This window comes from Lampetra planeri, chromosome 47, assembly GCF_965212315.1.
Source record: "Lampetra planeri chromosome 47, kcLamPlan1.2.h2, whole genome shotgun sequence".
Lineage (NCBI taxonomy): Eukaryota > Metazoa > Chordata > Hyperoartia > Petromyzontiformes > Petromyzontidae > Lampetra > Lampetra planeri.
The window spans coordinates 181,433-202,547 of NC_136153.1; the positions used below are offsets into that span (position 1 = coordinate 181,433).

At 46.5% G+C, this 21,115-nt stretch overlaps 1 protein-coding gene across 2 annotated transcripts in view; it reads right to left on the bottom strand.

Annotated features, from left to right (window-relative positions):
- LOC144733457 (uncharacterized) overlaps nucleotides 1–21,115 on the bottom strand; it is a 186,333-nt gene that overhangs the window by 145,047 nt on the left and 20,171 nt on the right. For both annotated transcript variants that reach the window (XM_078615365.1, XM_078615364.1), the window contains exons 2-9: nucleotides 19,972–20,040; nucleotides 19,414–19,603; nucleotides 9,589–9,712; nucleotides 7,646–7,741; nucleotides 6,598–6,765; nucleotides 4,331–5,270; nucleotides 2,482–2,641; nucleotides 1,135–1,325 (exon numbers count right to left, since the gene is read on the bottom strand). In XM_078615365.1, the coding sequence (XP_078471491.1) occupies nucleotides 1,135–1,325; nucleotides 2,482–2,641; nucleotides 4,331–5,270; nucleotides 6,598–6,765; nucleotides 7,646–7,741; nucleotides 9,589–9,712; nucleotides 19,414–19,603; nucleotides 19,972–20,040 (1,938 nt within the window). The remainder of the gene's footprint in view (nucleotides 1–1,134; nucleotides 1,326–2,481; nucleotides 2,642–4,330; nucleotides 5,271–6,597; nucleotides 6,766–7,645; nucleotides 7,742–9,588; nucleotides 9,713–19,413; nucleotides 19,604–19,971; nucleotides 20,041–21,115) is intronic.

Below are 21,115 nucleotides of genomic sequence, written 5' to 3' on the forward strand. Positions count from 1 at the left end.
GTGTTTAAACATCTTAACACCTCCTGTGTTATTGCCAAAAAGGGTAAAACCTATTAATTTGTATTCATCATTAATAAACATCTTTACCAGATTTTTACTGAGAAACAAAGAGAGCTGCCATGTTAAAGTCACTGTCTGTGTGTGCTTACATCCCCTATCAACTGTAACACGGGGCAGCATTCCTCAGCAATAATGACCGATTGCCATCTAACCCGTCTGTAAAACGTCCCTCTCTAGGCGCGCAACAATTTGTAATCCCCCAGAGCTTGTGAATCTGCGCTATGTTTGAGGAATGGGCCCTTGCCTTGTTTGTAATGTTGATCTGTACCATCAACCGGACCATGTCCCGTGTCGTATTCAATTTGTATCGTCTGCTTTTGGTCTGCGCCATCTCATCCAACAGCGACTCATTGGTGCTACATCTTGCACGTTCTGACAATGAGCAGAATTGGCACAGAATTTAAATCTTAAGAGTAATATTATACAGCTACCGCTCGTCTTACGTGGGTGTCGTGTCATTGGGGTGAGGGCGAGCACGCTATTATGCCTCACTCTTACATCTACATATTTCACTGGTTACAGTAGGTACATATTATATTTACAAAACCTACAGACATGAGTTAAATAGAGTAAACAGCCCTGTTTAAATAAGTAAAATATTTCAAAAAATAAAGTAAAAAAACCTTTTTAACACGTAGTGAGATTCTTACCGGACATAAAAGCAAATGAGCGCACAAGACAAAGTTCACGCGGGACAAAGATCTTCAAAACGTCGCGCGAGGAGGAAATGCTGACTGATGCTGCTGTCCCACGCTTCTGGTCATTGTCATACTGCTGCTGCACCTCAGGCAACATCACTACCGAAACTTTGCCGCCCTTACTAACGATCAGCTCGCAGCGCATTCCGTACAGCGTGGAACCAAAGCGCTCAAGCGCGTTATTACAACAAAAGTTGCGCGCGTAACAAAAATAAGTGGAAATTAATCTGATGCGCCAATTCCAAAATTGCGTACGTAAACGCACGTAAAACGCGAGGCGAACGCAATAACCGCAATGCACGCATCATGAGCGTGACACACATTAATTACACCGTGACGACACGTAAACATTTATCTCCACGCGTGCGCACAGTACCTGGCAAGCTCTAAGAAGACGAGGGCATCTCTGAGCGACACCGGGACATCGTTCTCCACCTGGCTGTGTGGGGACTTCACGAGGTCCACGATGAATGCGCCGCCGGCTCTGGCAGCCACGACCATGTGGACAATCTGTCCACGGAGCATCGTCGCAAACGCTTTGCTTGACTCCACACTCCAACCCTGACCCTGAATAAGCGCACAAAGCCAGACATAAAAAACAAAACGGGGGAAGAAAAAACCATGACACGACACGGCAAATGTGACCACGTTCTCCCGCCGTCGTCACATTAATACACAATGTGTACATGCAATAATACACCGATTGTGCTCGCCAGTATGCATTGTTACATGCACATTTCTTCCTTTGTGATGTAGAGTATATACTAAATAAAAAACTGCACAATTAACATTTTTTCATACAATTTAAACACAAAAATCTCATTGTATTCTTAACCTCAGCCAAGTGGTTCCCCCCGCCTCATTTATGTTTAACATCTTTCGAGAGAGCCCAGCTTCAGCCTAATAAGTTAGAGCGACACCTTGCCTCTAAACAACGAGTTGTCATGATGAGGGGAAATGTATTGCAGCCAAATACTGCGCGACGTCGAATCTAAATGTGGAGGGGAAAACCTAGAGGACCTGAAGAAATATCCAGGAAATCCTTGGGTTGAGCATAAAAACTCAAAATATACAGTAGGCGTCAGGGTCGGGATCGAACCCATAACCTCCTGTATACCAAGCAAGGTAGTTAAAATCTCAATGGTCAGCCAGGTCACTGACTGCACATACATCAGGTTCAATCTTGTTTCACACTTAAACGTGTGGCCAAATTCCAGCTCTGAGATGTAAACATTTGGTTTGATTGACATGCGAGAAACACCTTTGCAAGAAATTAAAATGTGTGCCTCAAATGTGGGTGAAGGTCCAGAAACAATTCTCTGATGTAACCAGTCTGGAGCCATTCACGGATACGAAGTGATGCACTGCTAGTAACAGAACTGGAGAGGGCATCTCACTGCTCGATGCTGACAGCACAATTGTAACTGGGGAAAAAATATAAAATAACGAAGCCATAAAGAACACACGCGGTTCATTTCTGCAATTGACTCTCCCGAGTTAACCTGCAGAGTAACATGTGGCTGTCTCGGCCCACATTAGGATTGTGGCGTGCAACTCACCGTGACGACGATCGTGACGCGCGACTCTACATGACGACGATTGTGGCGTACAACTCACCTCGACAACGGAGGTGGCGTGCGAAAATTGTGACGATCGTGGTGAGTCACCGTGATGACGGTCATGGCGCGAGTCATCGTGACGAAAGTGGAGGCGTGCGACTCACCGCGACGAAGGGCACCACATCCTTGAGAGCACAGCGTATGGCAGCCGCTGGGATTTTCTCGAACAGCTTCAGGAGCTCGTGGTCTGGACGACGAAGGTGTGGCCTCAAATCCGAAACCACGCACGCGGCATTCCTTCTGCTCTGCTTGAGCGCACGTTCACTGGAACACACGCGCACTTATTTTAACTGTCGAGCGTCACACGGATTCACGGACGTGTACAGGTGTGATGAGTAATACGTCCATGGCAGACATAATAATGCGGGGTATCCATTTACGAACGTTCGGTTTACGGAATTTCACGTGAACGCCAATTTACAAATTATGGACGCTTTTTCGATGAAGGAAATCGGATTTCGCCGTAAAAAAAATGTCACTAGGGCCACACGTGCCATGAGATCGGCAAACAAGCAGCCACCACGGTGTCCCTGCAGTGCAACAGCAATGCCTCCACATGACCTTGCCGGGCATTCCAACATGCAGGGGATCTTTTGCGAGATCCCTGAAAAGGTTAATTATCTTTAAATTATTCTTGGTTCTTTCGGTAACGTCACGTAGAAGGGAGATAATAAAATAATATAAATATAAAACAATAAAAAATATATTTATATTATTTTATTATGTCCCTTCTACGTAACTTTACTGAAAGAACCAAGAATATGAATCCCTGCAGTCATGAAAGCTTTAAATCAAAATGTATCTTTTAATTATTATTCAATCACTTCAATATTTGTTAATATTTTTATCTTTTGAAACGCAACATCGGCGTGTTTTTAGGTTAGAAGTAGACTTGGAATGACTACATCCATAATTGTTAGTGTTAAACTGAAGGGAATAAGTGATCCCGATTTAGGAAATTTCGTTTTTACGCCGTGCGTGTATTTGAAGAACGCATCCCTTCTGTAAATTGAGAGATACCTGTACAAGGCTGAGAGTGCATTTCAAATTACTGTTGGGTCGATGCTAGATTTCAGGGTGGGTGTTCATATTATACTGCATCCTTAAACTTTAAACTCCATCTGTCCCACAAATAAGTAAAAAAACACCACACTTTATTTATAACAGAGTGCAGTCAATGAGATTTTAAAAAAATTGCTTTACAAATGGCTTTGTCTCACCAGTGTTAGACCAGAGAACGCCAAAAGGCGAATGGTATAAAGTCTTTGTACTGTTCGCGAACAAGGCCATAAAGGCAGTCTATGGTGTAAGGCCAATAAGTTTCAAGGACAACGCATGTTTTGCCACAAATGTGTGGTTAATGCAGACTTCATGCCTTGCAAAAAGTAACTATTTTGGTGGTTGAACTTCTTAATGCAACTTAAGGTGTAAAACCTATTCTTATTTTTCATAATTTTGATCCTGGCTAAAATGTGCAAAAGAGAAAATAACGTCGGATAAAATACCAGCGCAGAGAAATTAACAAGACGCTCGTTAAAAACGAGGCAGGAATGAATCCCAAAAAACGATTTGATGAGGTTCTGGAGCTCATTCGGGCCGAGGTCGGTTTAGATATCACCCCACTGTTGACCATGGCTGGAGATGAAACTCGAGATCTCACAGTGGTCATCATCACAGCACTAGCCTATGCCCCATAACACGGCTTACACCCCCGCAACGAGGATTACCCAGCAGAGAAGTTGGGAAATTAAAAACCCTTAAGTGGAGAAATGCAGGAAATAACAGAGTAAGATGGAAAAGAGAAGCATGTGGATTATTGCACCAAATTCGGCCACCAACTCCCCAAATGTAAGGTTACCGAGCATCGCTTGCCACCGGGCCATTTAAAAAGTCATAACCAAATGCAGGCACACACGCACATCTTAAAGTTGTTCTTATTTAGAATGACAATACCTTCCCACGTAAAAGACTTCCGTTCTTCCTTCATCCACCAGGAAAACGTTAAGCCTGGTTACTTTGTCAATGGGAAATGACGACGCTCCCTGTGAAACAAAGGCCGGTTTGGACGACTGAGTGTCAGCGCTTGCTTGGGCTTCAGCTTCCACTCCTGGGCTCCTGTCAGGTGCAGCAGCAACACCGTTGTCCTCGTGTTCCAAGCCGCATTTCAAGACACCGTCGATCATTTTCATTTCCTCCGAGCAGGGGATCAGATCCAACACCACTCCAATTTTTCCGTCGCTCATTTTGCCGATTCCACAGCCAAGTTCGGCGCTCTTATGGGTGGACAGGTTCCATTCAGCGACATCGCCCTCTCCACGCGCATCCGCGCGTTTGCCTTCCGGGTCCTCTTGCTTTTGCGAGCTCGTGGTCGAGCCACAAATGCCGGGGGGTTCGGGACACGTGCATTCAAGCAGAGGGAGGAAATCTGCCTCGACAACGCCACAGCCGCCACTTTTCTCATCCGCATGCAGGGTCTGCCCGCCGTGGGGCGAGCCCTGCTCAGCAACGCTGCCTCTCGCCCCCACAAGGCCCTCATCAGCCACGTGCCCAGCTTCCACAGATGACGTAATTTCGGCCGCTGTCGCCACTCCAAAAGACGCGTCATTTTCCGACCCCCGCTCGTCAACCACTCTTCTGACCCTTTTGTATACAAAGAGAAATGGTTCAGTGCCCGTCGAGTTAGGGACGCCTTCCGATTCAAGTGGAACTTCTTCACGGTGGAAAATTGGCACCGTGCTTTGCAATGCGACGCTTCGTAAAGGCCCGAGGCTAGCCGTGCCCTCTCTTCCCTCCACTTGCACAGAACCGCACAACTCCTCGCCGGCCCGGATGGAAATTATTTTGACGCGATGCCACTTATTGCTGACGCAGCTCCGCATGCACAGAACCTCGCCTGCAAGAACGAAACGCGAATTAGTCTGTTGGTGGCCTACTCGGCGCAGTAGTTACACGTCGCAAGTTTACTTTTCAGAATTCACATTTTGTTTTGGATTTCAAACCTAATTCCTCCTGGCAACTCAAAAGCAGCTAAAATTATAACCTTTTGCCACATTTCATCATTTTGTTGTTGTAAGAAGATTTACATGACCATAAAGCTATCCAGTAGTCCATCCGTCAACGTTTTTAATCCGTTCCACGAAAACTGTTAACCTAAATAACTGTTAATCGAATATAGGAATTACATGTTAAAAGCATGACTCCATTCCACTGCCAAAACAGAAGTAATGTAAACAAAGCTAGTCGAGGTCTAAACACCCATAAATGGGTGTCGCTGACTGGCTGACAGCATGGCTCAGCCCCTCTTACGAGCACTCAGAATTGCCAAAATTGGCGGCCGCGTGCATAAATGCCTTGCAGTCAATAACAACCAAGTGATTAGACGATACAAAGGCGTCATCTGGTCCAACCCATGTGAGACTAGGCTCTAAGGAAAGCTGTCTCGGGTGTGGACCAATCAACTTCAAGGACAGTGCATACATTATCAGAGTTATGTTTTTTGTTTGCATTATGACTGCAGGTATTGTGGTCTATGCAAACATGACTCCTCGTAAAAAAGGTGTCAGTTTTGTTGCCAGATAAAAGGGTAAAAAACCAATTATCATATTTTTTACTGGCAAATGAGGTACCACTAATGGTGTAAATGTCCACCCACTGTTGTAAAGATTTGCAACTACTGTACTGTAAGGGTGATCACGTGGATTTCAGATCAACTAGAGCAACATATTTGTTCGGTTTAAGCGCATAACTTGTAATAAACATTTCCAAAAATAACAATGTATAACTGTTTTTAGATTATTAATTTGAGCTTAAGGGAAAATCTATTAGTTATTAATTTGTCAAAATCTCAGGTGCGCGATTAATCAGTAAATCGGATAAACCGTACGCGGATAATAGAGTCTACCGTATTTTAACAAAAATAACCCTCAACACAAATTTTTTAGGCGTTTTAGGGAGTCGTCCCACTGCCTCCTGCAAATTCTTTCAATTGGAGAGACGCACAGACCAGGAAAGTCACCTCTCACGCAACGCAGCCCGGTGAGACGCATTAACTGCCACCCCCTCTAAGACCAAGCCTAGACGTCGCACACATTCTATAATTCTAAAACCTGTGTTGAAACTTGATCTGTGCCTCCTGCAATGGTTCAAAATAAATTATCACAAAAAACGCATTGGGCCACAACTGTCTTGCCTGTGCGTGAGCGTGCGTGCGTGTGTGTTACCGATGCTGAGGGTTTGTATGGCTGAAGAGTTTTTAGTGTCGACCATGCAGTACATGGAGAGCGCCAAGTTTAGTTTCTCGTTGCGGGAGCGAGCGGCGTAGTACCGCACGTAGAAGTGTCTGGGATTCACCACGTGGGTCAGCATCACCTGCTCTGAATGCAACGCGTCTGCGCACGAGCCCACGGCACAACAAAATAAACGATTAACAAAATGAATGCGATTCCACGGACAAATCCACTGCACGTTGTGCACTAGGCGCGCGCGTTATGCTGACAAGCATATTTTTTAAGCGCATTTTCGCTTACACACCTCATTCTTAGATACTGGCATAAGTTTGATCCAAATATTTGGCAAATGCAAAACGGACCATAATTCACATGGTACGTTTGGGGCTGCTGTTTACAGCTATATTTACTACCTCAGATACCGCCATGCAAGTCTGCTATCCCATACCTTGCAGTCAATAACAACCAAGTGATTAGACGACACAAAGGCTAAGCTCATCGAGCACTGGTAGAGGGAGAGAGGCAGACGCAGGGTCAGGTAACCTCGTCACCTACCTCCCCGCCCCACCTCGAGTCGTCATTGATACCTCATTTATCCAGGCATGGGCAGTGAAACGCTCCAAGGAGACATTGAGGACTGGACACTCGTTGCTACCCTGTCGGGTGTCGTGTCGGGACAGTGCCTGCCACTTGTTCTTAAGGTTTTCTGTTCGTCCACTGGGGTCATTGCTCTGGTGGACAGATTTGTCCTTGTGGCGTTTGCAGTGCATCCTAACGTATGTTGAATGAAGACCAAAAACTGCATATGAATTAGGCCCGTAACTTATACTGAAGTTGTAACTTATACCCAAGTGAGAGTATTCAATTTTAGTATTTACACAAAAGCATGATAATTTATTCATTAAGTTAAAATAATAAGCACAATGCAGAAATATTGACTTGAGAGTGGCATCACTTCATTTTATTATTTATAGAACATATTATGCCCGAGAATGTTTCCCCAATGTGCTGTAATCTGTCACATGAGTGAGTGGTTCCTAACCATGCGAAATCCAGGAGGGCCGATTGCGCAGCAAGTTTGCGTTCCCGATCTTGCACCTTTGAACAAAGCTCGTCTCTCCACCAGCTGGAATCATTCCTACCCAAGGTGAGGGAACAGAAAATAAAACAGCCAAGCACCAACATCTGGAGAAACACTGAAGGGGTTATAGATAATACATTGACAAGATTTCACTTGACAGTGTGTGACACACTACCACTCATTACGCTCAAGTAGGGGTTGGCTTTCAAAAACAATCGCGTTGCTACGGTACGTTACTGATCCTGTCTCTAAACACAAACCGAACGAGTCTCACTGCCCCTACTTGTTCCGTGATAATTCATAGACGACGAGGGCGTTGGGCGCAGTGTCTACGGTGCTGAAGCGGAGCACAGAACCATTTGTGGTTGGAGCTTATTGCAGCGGGATGTTATGGACTATTATGTTGCTGAAAAACGGCCTTCACTCGCTCACATTTACCAAATAATAATCCAGGGACTCCTCCACTTACGAGCATTCGACTTACGAACTTTCAGAGATACGAACAAACCTGTCTCGTATGTGCAGTTGCCTGTTCAGACCGAGAGTCGTAAGTTAAACCACCGCGCAATAGATGGCGGTGGCAGCATCTAAATCTACAGAGCCTGAAGAACCAGTGGCATCTACATCTACAGGAAATAATACAACTATTAAAGCCATTCCTCGTATGTAGTGTACATGCAGCACAACATGATTGGAATTGATATGAGTAACATTGGACTTGTGAACAAATCGACTTATGAACAGACCTATGGAACGTAACTCGTTCGTAAGTACAGAAGTCCCTGTAATGTGTGTTTATGTTGAATTTATCTATGGGACCTATTTGCCAGTATTTAAAATGATAAAAATAAGAATAGGTTTTATACCTTTTCAGGCAATAAAACAGGTGTTAAGATGTTCAAAGAGATACCTTTATTGCCAAAAAAGGTATAAAACTTATTATTTTTTCCAATATTTTTGATACTGGCAAAAAGATATCCCATAGATATAACTGCTGGACCCGAGCTATAAGCGTTCTGATACTTACATTGTGTTTGTACTGTTCGCCTTTTGGCGTTCTCTGGTCTAACGTCGGTGGTGAGACAAGGCCATAAAAGAAGGCCGTCTCTGGTGTAGGCCAATCAGTTTCAAAGACAATGCATATATTATTCTCAGAGCATGTTTGTTTGCATGTTTTCCACAAGTACGTGTGGTTAATACAGACCTGATGCATTGCAAAAGGTACCTATTTGGTGTTTCAACATCTTACCAACTCCTGTTTTATTGCCAGAAAGGGTAAAACCTATTCTTATTTTTTTTATTATATATGTTGAACTTCTTTGGCACCGTATGTAGCTAACCGTGTTAATTGTAGGTATAGGGAAAGGACAAGAAACTAAACACAAAAAGCAGTTCTAAATAAATTAGTTTTCAACTTATAATGAAAAGTGCATAGTTCCACTGGTTTCATAATATCGGAAGACCATTCGAGATGGCCGCAGTAGTGCATTTGAAATAAAAACAATTATTATTAATAACCAGTGAGGGGCTGCATCCCCTCCGAAACTAAAATATTATTTTTATTTTACCAAGTAAAGCCCACGGAGTTATATAGCTCTTTTTCAGAATCGACTTGGCCACAAATTATAGCTCAATGAAGAGGCTGATCTCGTGGAAATGTATAGCAGCAGCCAAATACTCTTAACGCAAGATGTTGATTCTAAATGGAGGGAAAAACTGAAGGACCCAGAGAGAAAATCCACGCGGCCACGGGGAGACACACGCAAACTCCAAATACACAACAAACGTCGTCGCGACCGAACCCACGACAACCTCCTCCACACCAGGCCAGGGAGATAACATCTCGCCACCGCAGCGCCCCGATGCCCGAGGGGGAGTTCACCTGCATAGACTGACAGACTCACCTCCAGATGTGCCTGGGGAGAGGCAACAGGCGAGCGATGTGGACGATGGCGCTGCAGCAGCCCTCACTGCTCCCCCCCCCTTCATGGACAACGTCGATGTGGTTGGGGGCGAGTGCTTCAGACCCTGCACAACAAAACAGGCATGAACTCGTTCATTGGAACAACGCCAAGGCCAAGGCAAACCCCAAAGCTACGGACCACATCGTAAAAACAGCTGTCAAATGCGCTCCAACGGGGGGGAGGGGGGGGAGGAATAGCATAGCTGCACCAACTCTCTCCTGGAGCCCTCTCGTGGTCAGCAGACGGCGTTGGCATCTAGCTCCTCAACACATTGCCGTGCACAAGAACATAATCGACCTAGTACTCTTAATATCAGAGTCAGAATATGTATTTATACTGCAGGAGGAATCTGATGAGCTATAAAGCTCTTTTTCACAGATGTGCAGTAGGAGCACAGGGTAAAAATGTTACAAGAAACAAAACAGATGACAGTAGGTAAACAAATCACACATATTCTTAGGTTTTTTCGGTAAAGTCACGTAGGTAAAACATCAAAATTAATGAAAATAAAATAAAACAAAAATCACGACGTTTCGGAGGCAACACAAGTCTCCGTCATCAGGTGGGACCGTCACAGCCGAATTAGCTGCATCAAGTGAGGCAATGATTCAAGATGTAATCCCTTATAAGCAAGTTGAAGGGGGGAGGAGGGGGGGGAGCTCATCAGAATGTGGTAGCCAATGAATGGGACGTATCGGGAGGGAGGGGGGCGGGGCTCAAAGACAGCACAGAGTGCTAAGTACAACGCATCGGGAGGGGGAGGGGGGGGCGGTGGGGCCAAAAGAATGGACGACGGCTTGGACGCGGTTGCTGCTGCACACGCCAAAACAACAGACAGAGAGGGGGAGGGGAGGTCTGATACACATGATAGACAAAAGAACGAAAATGCCCATGTTTATACCAATGCTGGCTGAACAATGAAGAGAGTACTGTTAAAAATAACTGGGGATGTTAACACTCGGTAAAGTAAAGTAAAATAGTGCCTGTCAGATAAGATGGTCCAAAAAAGTGTAATTAAGTCTTTTTTGCGTGGTTGATAACATCTTTCCAATGATTACTAAGTTTGTACCCATCATCACGGTTGAAATTATGTCTGTGTTTGTATATTTGTATGGCTTCGTGTACAAACCTTTGATGGTAGCCGGGAGGTTTGCAGAGAACCTTGGTCTCGGAAAAGACAATTTCATGAGAGCCCACCGAGTTGTAGCAATGATCGGCAACGGCAGAAGAATCAGTTCTGCCGTGTTTCAGATCTGACTTGTGCTCGCGGACACGATCAGAAACATGACGTTTCGTTTCTCCAATGTAGCAATCACCACAAATGCAACTCAATTTGTAGACTCCAGGATACTGTAAGTCAGGAACGACATCCTTCACAGATGGAATCAGATCACGGATTTTATGCACTGTACTGAATCGGACTTGGATCTTATGTTTGTTTAGAATTTTGGAGATCTTTTTGGTCACGCCTGCTATGTATGGTAACGTGATGGTTTTGGTCGGAGTTTCATGTGGCTGTTTCTGTGTGGTGGGAGAGACAGCTTGGCGGATTGTACGGTCAGAGTATCTGTTCATCCTGAGGGCCCGATGTACATGTCTTAATTCACCGGTCAGGTGGTGTTTGTCAGAAATGCCATGGGCTCTGTGGTATAGCGTTTTGATGAGAGAATTATTTTGAGATGGGTGGTGGTGGGAATCCGGTTTCAAGTAGGAATATGTGTGGGTGGCTTTCCTGTAGACAGAATGTCCCAAGGATCCGTCAGGCCTCCTCTCAAACAGAATATCCAAGAATGGTAGTTTACCGTCTTTCTCCACTTCCATGGTGAATCTGATGGATGGGTGTCTAGAATTGATGTGGTCCAAGAAGTGGTTCAATGCTGGGAGGCCATGTGGCCAGATGACAAAAGTGTCATCCACATACCTCTTCCACAGGGAAGGACGCAGGGTGGATGTCTGGATGGCGTCTGATTCAAACTTTTCCATGAACATGTTGGCTATAACTGGTGACAAAGGGGAGCCCATAGGGGTACCCTCATTCTGTTTGTAGAAGGTGCCATTCCAGGTAAAATAGGTGTTGGTGAGGCAATGCCTAACCAGCGCAGGTGCATCAGAATTCAATCCATGTTGGACTAAGTCCTCAATTATTGTTAGGGTGTCCGGTACTGGGACTTTGGTAAACAAAGATACTACATCAAAGCTGACGAGGATGTCATCAGGAGATAGTACCATGTCCTTAACCATAGAGACTAATTGGGTTGAGTTGAGTACTGCCGAAGAGGTCTTGCCTGTGAAAGGGAGCAGAGTATCTGATAGAAAACGGGCTAGTTTGTACGTAGGAGAGTTTATCGTCGACACAATGGGTCGTAGCGGGGTGCCTTCCTTATGGATTTTGGGAAGACCATAGAGTCTGGGAGGTCTTGCCGCCGATGGTTTTAGAGAGGGACGTTTGCTTGGTTCGATTAGGGAAGTCGAACTCGTGATGATACTGTTGGTTTTCGTCGTTAGGCTTTTAGTGGGATCGTTTTTAATTTTGGAGTAACTCCCATCATTAAGAAGGTCCAGGATTTTGTTGTTGTATGAATCTTTATCCATGATGACCGTGGCATTGCCCTTGTCTGCCGAGAGGATGACTATATCATCTCTATTTTTTAGGTCCGCGAGTTCAGAGCGTTCGTTTTTGCTGATGTTACTAGTGGGTTTCTTAGCATTCTTAAGAATAGTAGCTATTTCAGCTCTTGCTACATCCGCATGGATGTGTCCTATGCCTCTGAGGGCTACATCAATCTGAGAAATCATATCCTCTACTGGTATATATTTAGGGGTGATGGCGAAATTTAGTCCTTTGGCCAGTACCGTTTTTAGAGTGTCAGACTAAATTTCGCCATCACCCCTAAATATATACCAGTAGAGGATATGATTTCTCAGATTGATGTAGCCCTCAGAGGCATAGGACACATCCATGCGGATGTAGCAAGAGCTGAAATAGCTACTATTCTTAAGAATGCTAAGAAACCCACTAGTAACATCAGCAAAAACGAACGCTCTGAACTCGCGGACCTAAAAAATAGAGATGATATAGTCATCCTCTCGGCAGACAAGGGCAATGCCACGGTCATCATGGATAAAGATTCATACAACAACAAAATCCTGGACCTTCTTAATGATGGGAGTTACTCCAAAATTAAAAACGATCCCACTAAAAGCCTAACGACGAAAACCAACAGTATCATCACGAGTTCGACTTCCCTAATCGAACCAAGCAAACGTCCCTCTCTAAAACCATCGGCGGCAAGACCTCCCAGACTCTATGGTCTTCCCAAAATCCATAAGGAAGGCACCCCGCTATGACCCATTGTGTTGACGATAAACTCTCCTACGTACAAACTAGCCCGTTTTCTATCAGATACTCTGCTCCCTTTCACAGGCAAGACCTCTTCGGCAGTACTCAACTCAACCCAATTAGTCTCTATGGTTAAGGACATGGTACTATCTCCTGATGACATCCTCGTCAGCTTTGATGTAGTATCTTTGTTTACCAAAGTCCCAGTACCGGACACCCTAACAATAATTGAGGACTTAGTCCAACATGGATTGAATTCTGATGCACCTGCGCTGGTTAGGCATTGCCTCACCAACACCTATTTTACCTGGAATGGCACCTTCTACAAACAGAATGAGGGTACCCCTATGGGCTCCCCTTTGTCACTAGTTATAGCCAACATGTTCATGGAAAAGTTTGAATCAGACGCCATCCAGACATCCACCCTGCGTCCTTCCCTGTGGAAGAGGTATGTGGATGACACTTTCGTCATCTGGCCACATGGCCTCCCAGCATTGAACCACTTCTTGGACCACATCAATTCTAGACACCCATCCATCAGATTCACCATGGAAGTGGAGAAAGACGGTAAACTACCATTCTTAGATATTCTGTTTGAGAGGAGACCTGACGGATCCTTGGGACATTCTGTCTACAGGAAAGCCACCCACACAGATTCCTACTTGAAACCGGATTCCCACCACCACCCATCTCAAAAGAATTCTCTCATCAAAACGCTATACCACAGAGCCCATGGCATTTCTGACAAACACCACCTGACCGGTGAATTAAGACATGTACATCGGGCCCTCAGGATGAACGGATACTCTGACCGTACTATCCCCCAAGCTGTCTCTCCCACCACACAGAAACAGCCACATGAAACTCCGACCAAAACCATCACGTTACCATACATAGCAGGCGTGACCAAAAAGATCTCCAAAATTCTAAACAAACATAAGATCCAAGTCCGATTCAGTACAGTGCATAAAATCCGTCATCTGATTCCATCTGTGAAGGATGTCGTTCCTGACTTACAGTATCCTGGAGTCTACAAATTGCATTTGCGCGGTTCTGTCCCAGGTCACGGGCCGGGAACTCCTGGCGATCGTTTTTTTTGTTAAACTGTATCACCCCTATTTGTATGGCAGACACTTTCGGTGTGCTCTGACCACGCAGCGCTACAGTATGCGTTGTCCCACCAGAAAGGCACCCAACATATGAACGCGGATGCCCTGTCGCGCTTACCACCAAGCGACAGGTGCGCGTGTTTTTTGGGCTCGGGGCACTGTAAGGCGCCGACCGATGACTCGCCCCCGCCCCTTGCGGCGTCGGCTGAGAAAGCCTCCTCCAAGGTGGCCGAAGATCCCGTGGCACGTGACGCCGTCCTTGGCCTGGACCTCGCGGAATGGGGGCGCCTCCAGGTGGAGGATCCCTCATCAAATTGCACCGCCGCATCACGGAAACGGATGGGGGTAGGGACCGTAGGGGCGTAGCCTCGATTGTCCTGAGGGACGGCCTGCTGATGCGCTGGGATGGCGGCTTGGGCCGTTACAATATGGTTGTGCCCACTGCCCTGCGGGGTAAGGTTGTTTGGGCAGTGCACGAACGACTGCTGCACTTGGGCGTGAACAAAACTCTTGCCATGCTCCAGCTTGACTTCTTTTGGCCAGGTATGGCAGAGGATGTAGCTGATTTGTTGAAGGGGTGTGTGTAGTGTGTGCGGCGGAAACACCCGGCCAGGCCCTGTTGTCCGCCAATACCATCAATTCAGGTCTCCCGCATTAACGAGTTGGTCGCTCTAGACATCCTTGGTCCATTTCCCACCACCCCTCGTGGAAATAAATATCTGCTGGATGGCGTCGAATATTTCTCGCGCTGGCCAATGGCCTGGCCACTCCCCAACCAGTCGGCAGCTGCCATCACCGGATGGAATGGTGGAGCGCCTGCACAGGACTCTGACTTCAATGCTGAGCCATCAAGTCAGCAAGTCCCAACTTGACTGGGACTTGCAGGTTCCGGGAGTTCTGGCTGCCTACCGAATGGCTCCTCACGCGTCCACCGGCTATTCACCCTTCTATTTAATGTATGGCAGAGACCATGACCCCCCAATTTATGTCCAACTACGTGTCGCTCCAAAGAAGGCCAAATAAAAAATTACAGATTCCATGCACTTTAACCTTCAAAAGCTATCGGAAGCTCGTGAGGGTTCTAGGGCAGGGGTTGGGAACCTTTTAGAATGGGAGAGCCATAAAAGCCAAATATTTCTAAATATATTTCATTGAGAGCCATATAGTATTTTTAACGTATAATAAATTAAATGTCTTACTTTTAATGCGACTTCTGGTGCTGCATGGTTTTGCTGATGGCCTTGTAGTCTGGTTCATACGTGGTGAGGTTGAGCTTCATGCAGGCGTTGAGGCTTCCATCAGTTAAACGTGAGCGTAGGTTGGTCTTAATGTTCCTCATATGCGAGAATGACTGCTCACATGCATATGTAGAGCCAAACATGGTCAATACGGCAATACTCACACGCTGTATTGTGTGGCATGTCACAGGAAGCTCGTTCCAAGTTTAAGAATCAGCTGGTCTTCAGGTTGAAGATTTTTCATTTCTGTCCACTTGTGTTCCCTCGCCAGCTCTGCTCGCTGTCGCGCAAGACTTTCCAACTCTCGATTAAGTGACTTGAACTTACTCATCCACATGTCTGATGCCTTCAGGTCAGCAACTTCCAGCTCAAAGTCTCCGATAGAGACCCCGGGGATGCATGTCAGGTCGACTTTGTCCACTGCACACTCATGTGGATGAGTGATGAACTTGAAAATACCAGTGCGCACACGAAATTCTCCAAAACGTGCTTTGAATGACTGCAGGAGATTGGACGTAAAGCCAGTTAGCTGCTGGAGATCCAGATGTTGAGTGGAGTCACTTGCTAAGCATGCATCTCTAAATTGTCGCAGTCTTTCAAAGTGCAGAAGACGACCTGTTTCAATGTCCCTGAGAAAGACTTCCAGCTTGCTTTCAAATGCAAACACTGCTTGTTGAAGGGATGAGATTGTACTTCCAATACCTTGCATTTTCACATTGAGCTGGTTCAGATGGCCAGTTATGTCCACGAGATAGTGAAATTGCAGGAGCCAGTCAGTGTTGTCTAGTTCAGGATGCTTGACGCCTTTCATTTCAAGAAAAGTCCGGATTTCACTCAGGCAAGCTGCAAAACGGCTGAGCACCTTCCCCCTTGACAACCAACGCACGTTGCTGTGTAAAAGCAGACCGGGATAATGATTCCCAACTTCTTCTAACAGAGCTTTAAACTGGCGATCATTTAAAGCTCGGGCAACAATAAATTTGACCACTCGAATGACCAGCGACATCACCTCACCAAGCTTCTGGCCACACGTCTGAGCGCAAAGCGCCTCCTGGTGCAGGATGCAATGAAAACTTAGGATGGCTCTCTTTTCATGTTCACGGAGAAGCGCACCAAATCCTTTGTTCTTCCCCAACATACAGGGTGCACCATCAGTACAGACAAAAATAAGTTTATCCATCGGTAGTTTTTTTTCTTTGGCAAACTCCATGAAAGACGTGAATAAATCCTCTCCTGTTGTTGTCTCTTTCATTGGCAAAACAGCCAAGCTTTCCTCACGCAGTGTGTCACCTGGAGCATACCTGGCAATTATACTGAACTGAGATAGATGGCTAACGTCTGTTTACTCATCTAACGCGAGAGAAAAGTATGCCCCGGCGTTTATGTCCTTAATTTGTGTTTCCTCGACTTGATTTGCCATCATGATGCTACGATCGTGAACAGTTCTTGCTGACAGAGGCATGTCTTTTATTCATTTGATTATCTTGTCTTTATTTGAGAAATCATCAAACAGTTCATTGGCCACATCAAGCATGAATGTTGGCATACTCGCCATCTGTGAATGGCTTTCCATTCCTTACTAATGCCAAAGCACCCGCAAAGCTAGCGGAATTCCCGTCACCTTGCTTGGTCCACACACGTAGTTGCTGCCGACTCGTCTGCACTCTCCGCTGTAGCTCTTCGCATGCCTTTTTCCTGCTGTCCCCCGCTGGATATTTCGATGCAAATGAAGCATGGTGCGTATCGAAGTGCCGCTTTATATTTGACCGTTTCATCGATGCAATTGTATCATTGCATATTAGACATACCGCAGATCCTGCTCTCTCCACAAATGCAAATTCCTCTGTCCACGCAGCCTGGAATGCACGGTAATCATCGTCTTTTTTTCTTTTCTTTATCTTTTCCTTTACAAGGGTTGAAGCGGATAAAGTAGTTGCCTATCTGATCAAATGGATTTCTTCACCTTTACAATGACCCGTGACATGCTCGCGAGCCATTGGTTCCCGACCCGTGAAATTTATCTTCAAAACTAATTTCTGTTTACTTTAAAATGACACAGTATTATTAAGCAATATCACAAGTATTTTAAAATCAGTTCCAAACTGTTTTTTTTATTATTATTTTTTTTAACTCAAAATTGTCTGGGAGCCATATTCCGTCACCGGAAGAGCCATATATGGCTCGCGAGCCATAGGTTCCCGACTGCTGTTCTAGGGTAAATTCTAATTCACGCCAATTGGCTAATGAGCGACTATGGGGTCTCCGTACATCCGCCCACGAGTGGGTTGCAGGTGACAGAGCCTAGCTCCACTGCCCGCAGGTGCCGGTGGGTGCGTCCCCGAAATTGTTTAAACCTTGGCGAGGACCTGTCGATGTTATTAGGGTCGTCCGACCGCAGTGTGTTCAGATTCGGTTGGGCCGGCGGAGCTGGCTTGTTCACCCATTGCGCCTCAAGCCCTTCATCGCTCCGTGTGAATTCATCCCATCTCCACAACGCAGGGGCCGAGTGTGTGATGTTAAGAAAAGCTGGGGTGCGTGCCCGCTGAGGTTGGTCCTCAGCGGAGTCCTGTGATCCCGCCTTCAGGTGCCGCGCGACTGACAGCCCCCAAGTCGCCACCTGTTCCAGCTCCGGACGATGTGAACCCGGTTTGCACGGCCGACTGCTCTCCGCAAGGAGCCGGGTTCGTCAGGACACTTGCATGTTCCCCCCGGGACCTCCAGGGAGGGAGAGCCCACCTCCCCTGGGGGACCGGCCACGAAGACTCGATCAAAACTCTGCGGTTTTCGCGACCCCCATACACACACTCCCACACTGTCGCACTTGGCGGGCCGCTTCGGCTATTGGCTGATCCTAGCCCTTGTTGTGCTTGTGGGTGTTGATTCACGGTGTGGGTGGGAGATGTTGGTGCCGAGGGGAGCTCCGATAATTTGCGTTTTCCTGCAATTTTTTTTCTCCTCTCTACCCTTGCTTGTTGTTCTGTGCTTGCACCTTACTGTACATTTGTATATAGTGTATATATTGTATAGGTGGGTTGGGGTATTTATTGCTATTCATATTGTTGCTGGGTTTGTTGAGGCACACATTGCTTTTGTTGTTTTTTCTCTATTGTTAATTGGTTACTGCAGGGGAGTTGACAGCCGGGACGGCTGAGTGCCACGAAAGGGGGGGTGATGTCGAGACATTGCTGCATGTCGTGTGTGTGGCCAGCCTGGGAAAGGCACGCCATGCAATATATTGCCACTACGGACACCGCTGATTGGGGATGCAGTACCGGGCCCTAGTGGGCTTGGGCAGCACTGACCGACAATCAGGTAATGGGACCACGCTCTACGCGCAGTGCCAGCCCCTACAAGATAGGGGGCGAGAGTGCGGGCCTCGGAACAGGGATGCGGGGGGCCATGGCACTCTGGTTGAACCCGGAGGACATGTGACCGGAGGTGTCTACCCGGGGTTGTTGTCTTCATGAAGAAACCTACGTTCTACGTGGGAAGAGGATCTCCAACTCAAGGACCCGGACCCGAGTTGGGGTCTGGTCCATGGTAGCTTACTCCGAGTGTTAGAGTAGCTAACCTGGTGGTCTACCACCATAGATTATCTGGTAAAGGGGCAGTTACCCCTTTGTGTTAGTGTTGTGTTAATAAATGTGTTGCCTCCTACGTTAAGCCTGAGTCTCCGTTTGAGCCCACTACATAGGTATAGTTGCACGTCCAAAGAAACTTGTCGTTTGCATTTCTCGTTTTTATCATTTCTTGATGCTTGCTTTGCTATATTGGCATGTTAAGATCTTTGTAAATCATAAAAAAGATGCATTATTTTACATCTCATTCAGATGATCTCATTTGTGTTGTCTGCCCCAAGGGTTCCATCTCGTTTCGTCCGAAGATTACTTCAGAAGCCAAAAGGTCACAATTGTATTCTTCATATATATGGGAAACAACCTCCATAAATGACGCACTAACAAGACTCTTACATCTAAACAGATCTATCCTGAGTGCAGGAATTGGTTTTAAATCGAACAACTGTTCATCGCCCAGTATCAGAGAGCATTACTATCCTCCATAGTGTTTGCTAATTTACCTGCAGGTTCCGGGCGAACTTAAGGCCAGGCATGATTGGCCCCTTTTCTGTGTGGCCTCTGGCTGTGGCACAGCTGCCGTGAGCCTGCTGCTGCTGCAGCAGCTGCTGCATCGACGAAAGCGGCATGGCCCCTACAGGAGACCGGTCTGACCAAGCAGCCGCACTCATGCTTTCGCCATACTCCAGGAACCTGACAACAGGGGAGGAAAGAAAGGTTACCCACCGCATTAGCATACGTTTAGGTAATGCGAGGCAGAAACGGTGGATTTGATGGCCGTCCAGCAAGTTCCTCTATGGCAGGGCATGAGGGGCAGCAGCACCACCAGATGTAGAACCCATGGTGCATGATTGAATATCACAGAAAGTGTTCAGACATCTTTCAAGAGCTGTTCTCTCCAACACGGGTTTGATGTGCTGCTGCTTTCCGCGCAAGTTACCAGGCCGCAAGTCAACGTCGCGTGACATCAATGCCTGCAGCATTAGAAACAAGACAAAAACATACAGCAATAACTGATGAGACATAAGTTTGAATAACCGTATTCGAACGAGCGGGCTTACCTTTTGGGGAATATAATCGTGCCGAGTTCCTTAATGTGGCCGATCAGCTGCGTAGGGTCCAGGTCACACCTGCGCATGAGCACACGGTCTTAACTCCCCATTCAACATCTGCACACTGCTTATAAATGCCACCGCTGGACACTCAATAAGAAAAACACTTTTTTGTATCCGTGCTATCGTGTATTATTAATGGTATTACTGAAAGTAGCATCACTTTTTTATATTTAGGACAAGGAAACGTTTTAACACGTGACGGTTACAATTTGGTCCATCAGCCGACAGCACCAACTGGACCCACCACTTTCCAGGTGTTGATTTAAGCAGAAGGTCGAGCTCTGGACGGGTTTAGACCGAGCCTCATTGGCACAACGTGATCCTCATAAAGGTCGTATGGTGACAGTGGAGAGCCAGCTTTAAAAATTGTGGGGCCTATTCAACGCAGCACGGCAACAAGACCCAGGTTTGGAATGCACCTGCATGATGGACTGCGGGCAAATAAATAATAAGATGTACACACGAACGCTTTGTTCACCATCACAGGCTCAGGTACGGAGGGACTCGGGTAAACAAGTGTCTAGAAGAAAACCAAAGTGTGTAGACCGGTGGATGGACAACTCAGTGGGGTCGCGTGAGCAGCCTTCCAGCACCTCAGAGGGCCGCAGGTCGCCCTACCACTGATACGGACACAGCATGGAGTGGGGAGCAGTCGCCACGGGGATGGGCACAACGCCAATATCCCCCTTAATACGGGGGCTGGAGACAAAGCCAATATCCCCCTTGATAATGGGCTGGGCACAACACCAATATCCCCCTTGATACGGGGCTGGGCACAACACCAATATCCCCCTTGATAATGGGCTGGGCACAACACCAATATCCTCCTTGATACAGGGCTGGGCACAACACCAATATCCTCCTTGATAATGGGCTGGACACAACACCAATATCCCCCTTGATGATGGCCTGGGCACAACACCAATATCCTCCTTGATAATGGGCTGGACACAACACCAATATCCCCCTTGATAATGGGCTGGGCACAACACCAATATCCTCCTTGATAATGGGCTGGGCACAACACCAATATCCCCCTTGATAATGGGCTGGGCACAACACCAATATCCTCCTTGATAATGGGCTGGAC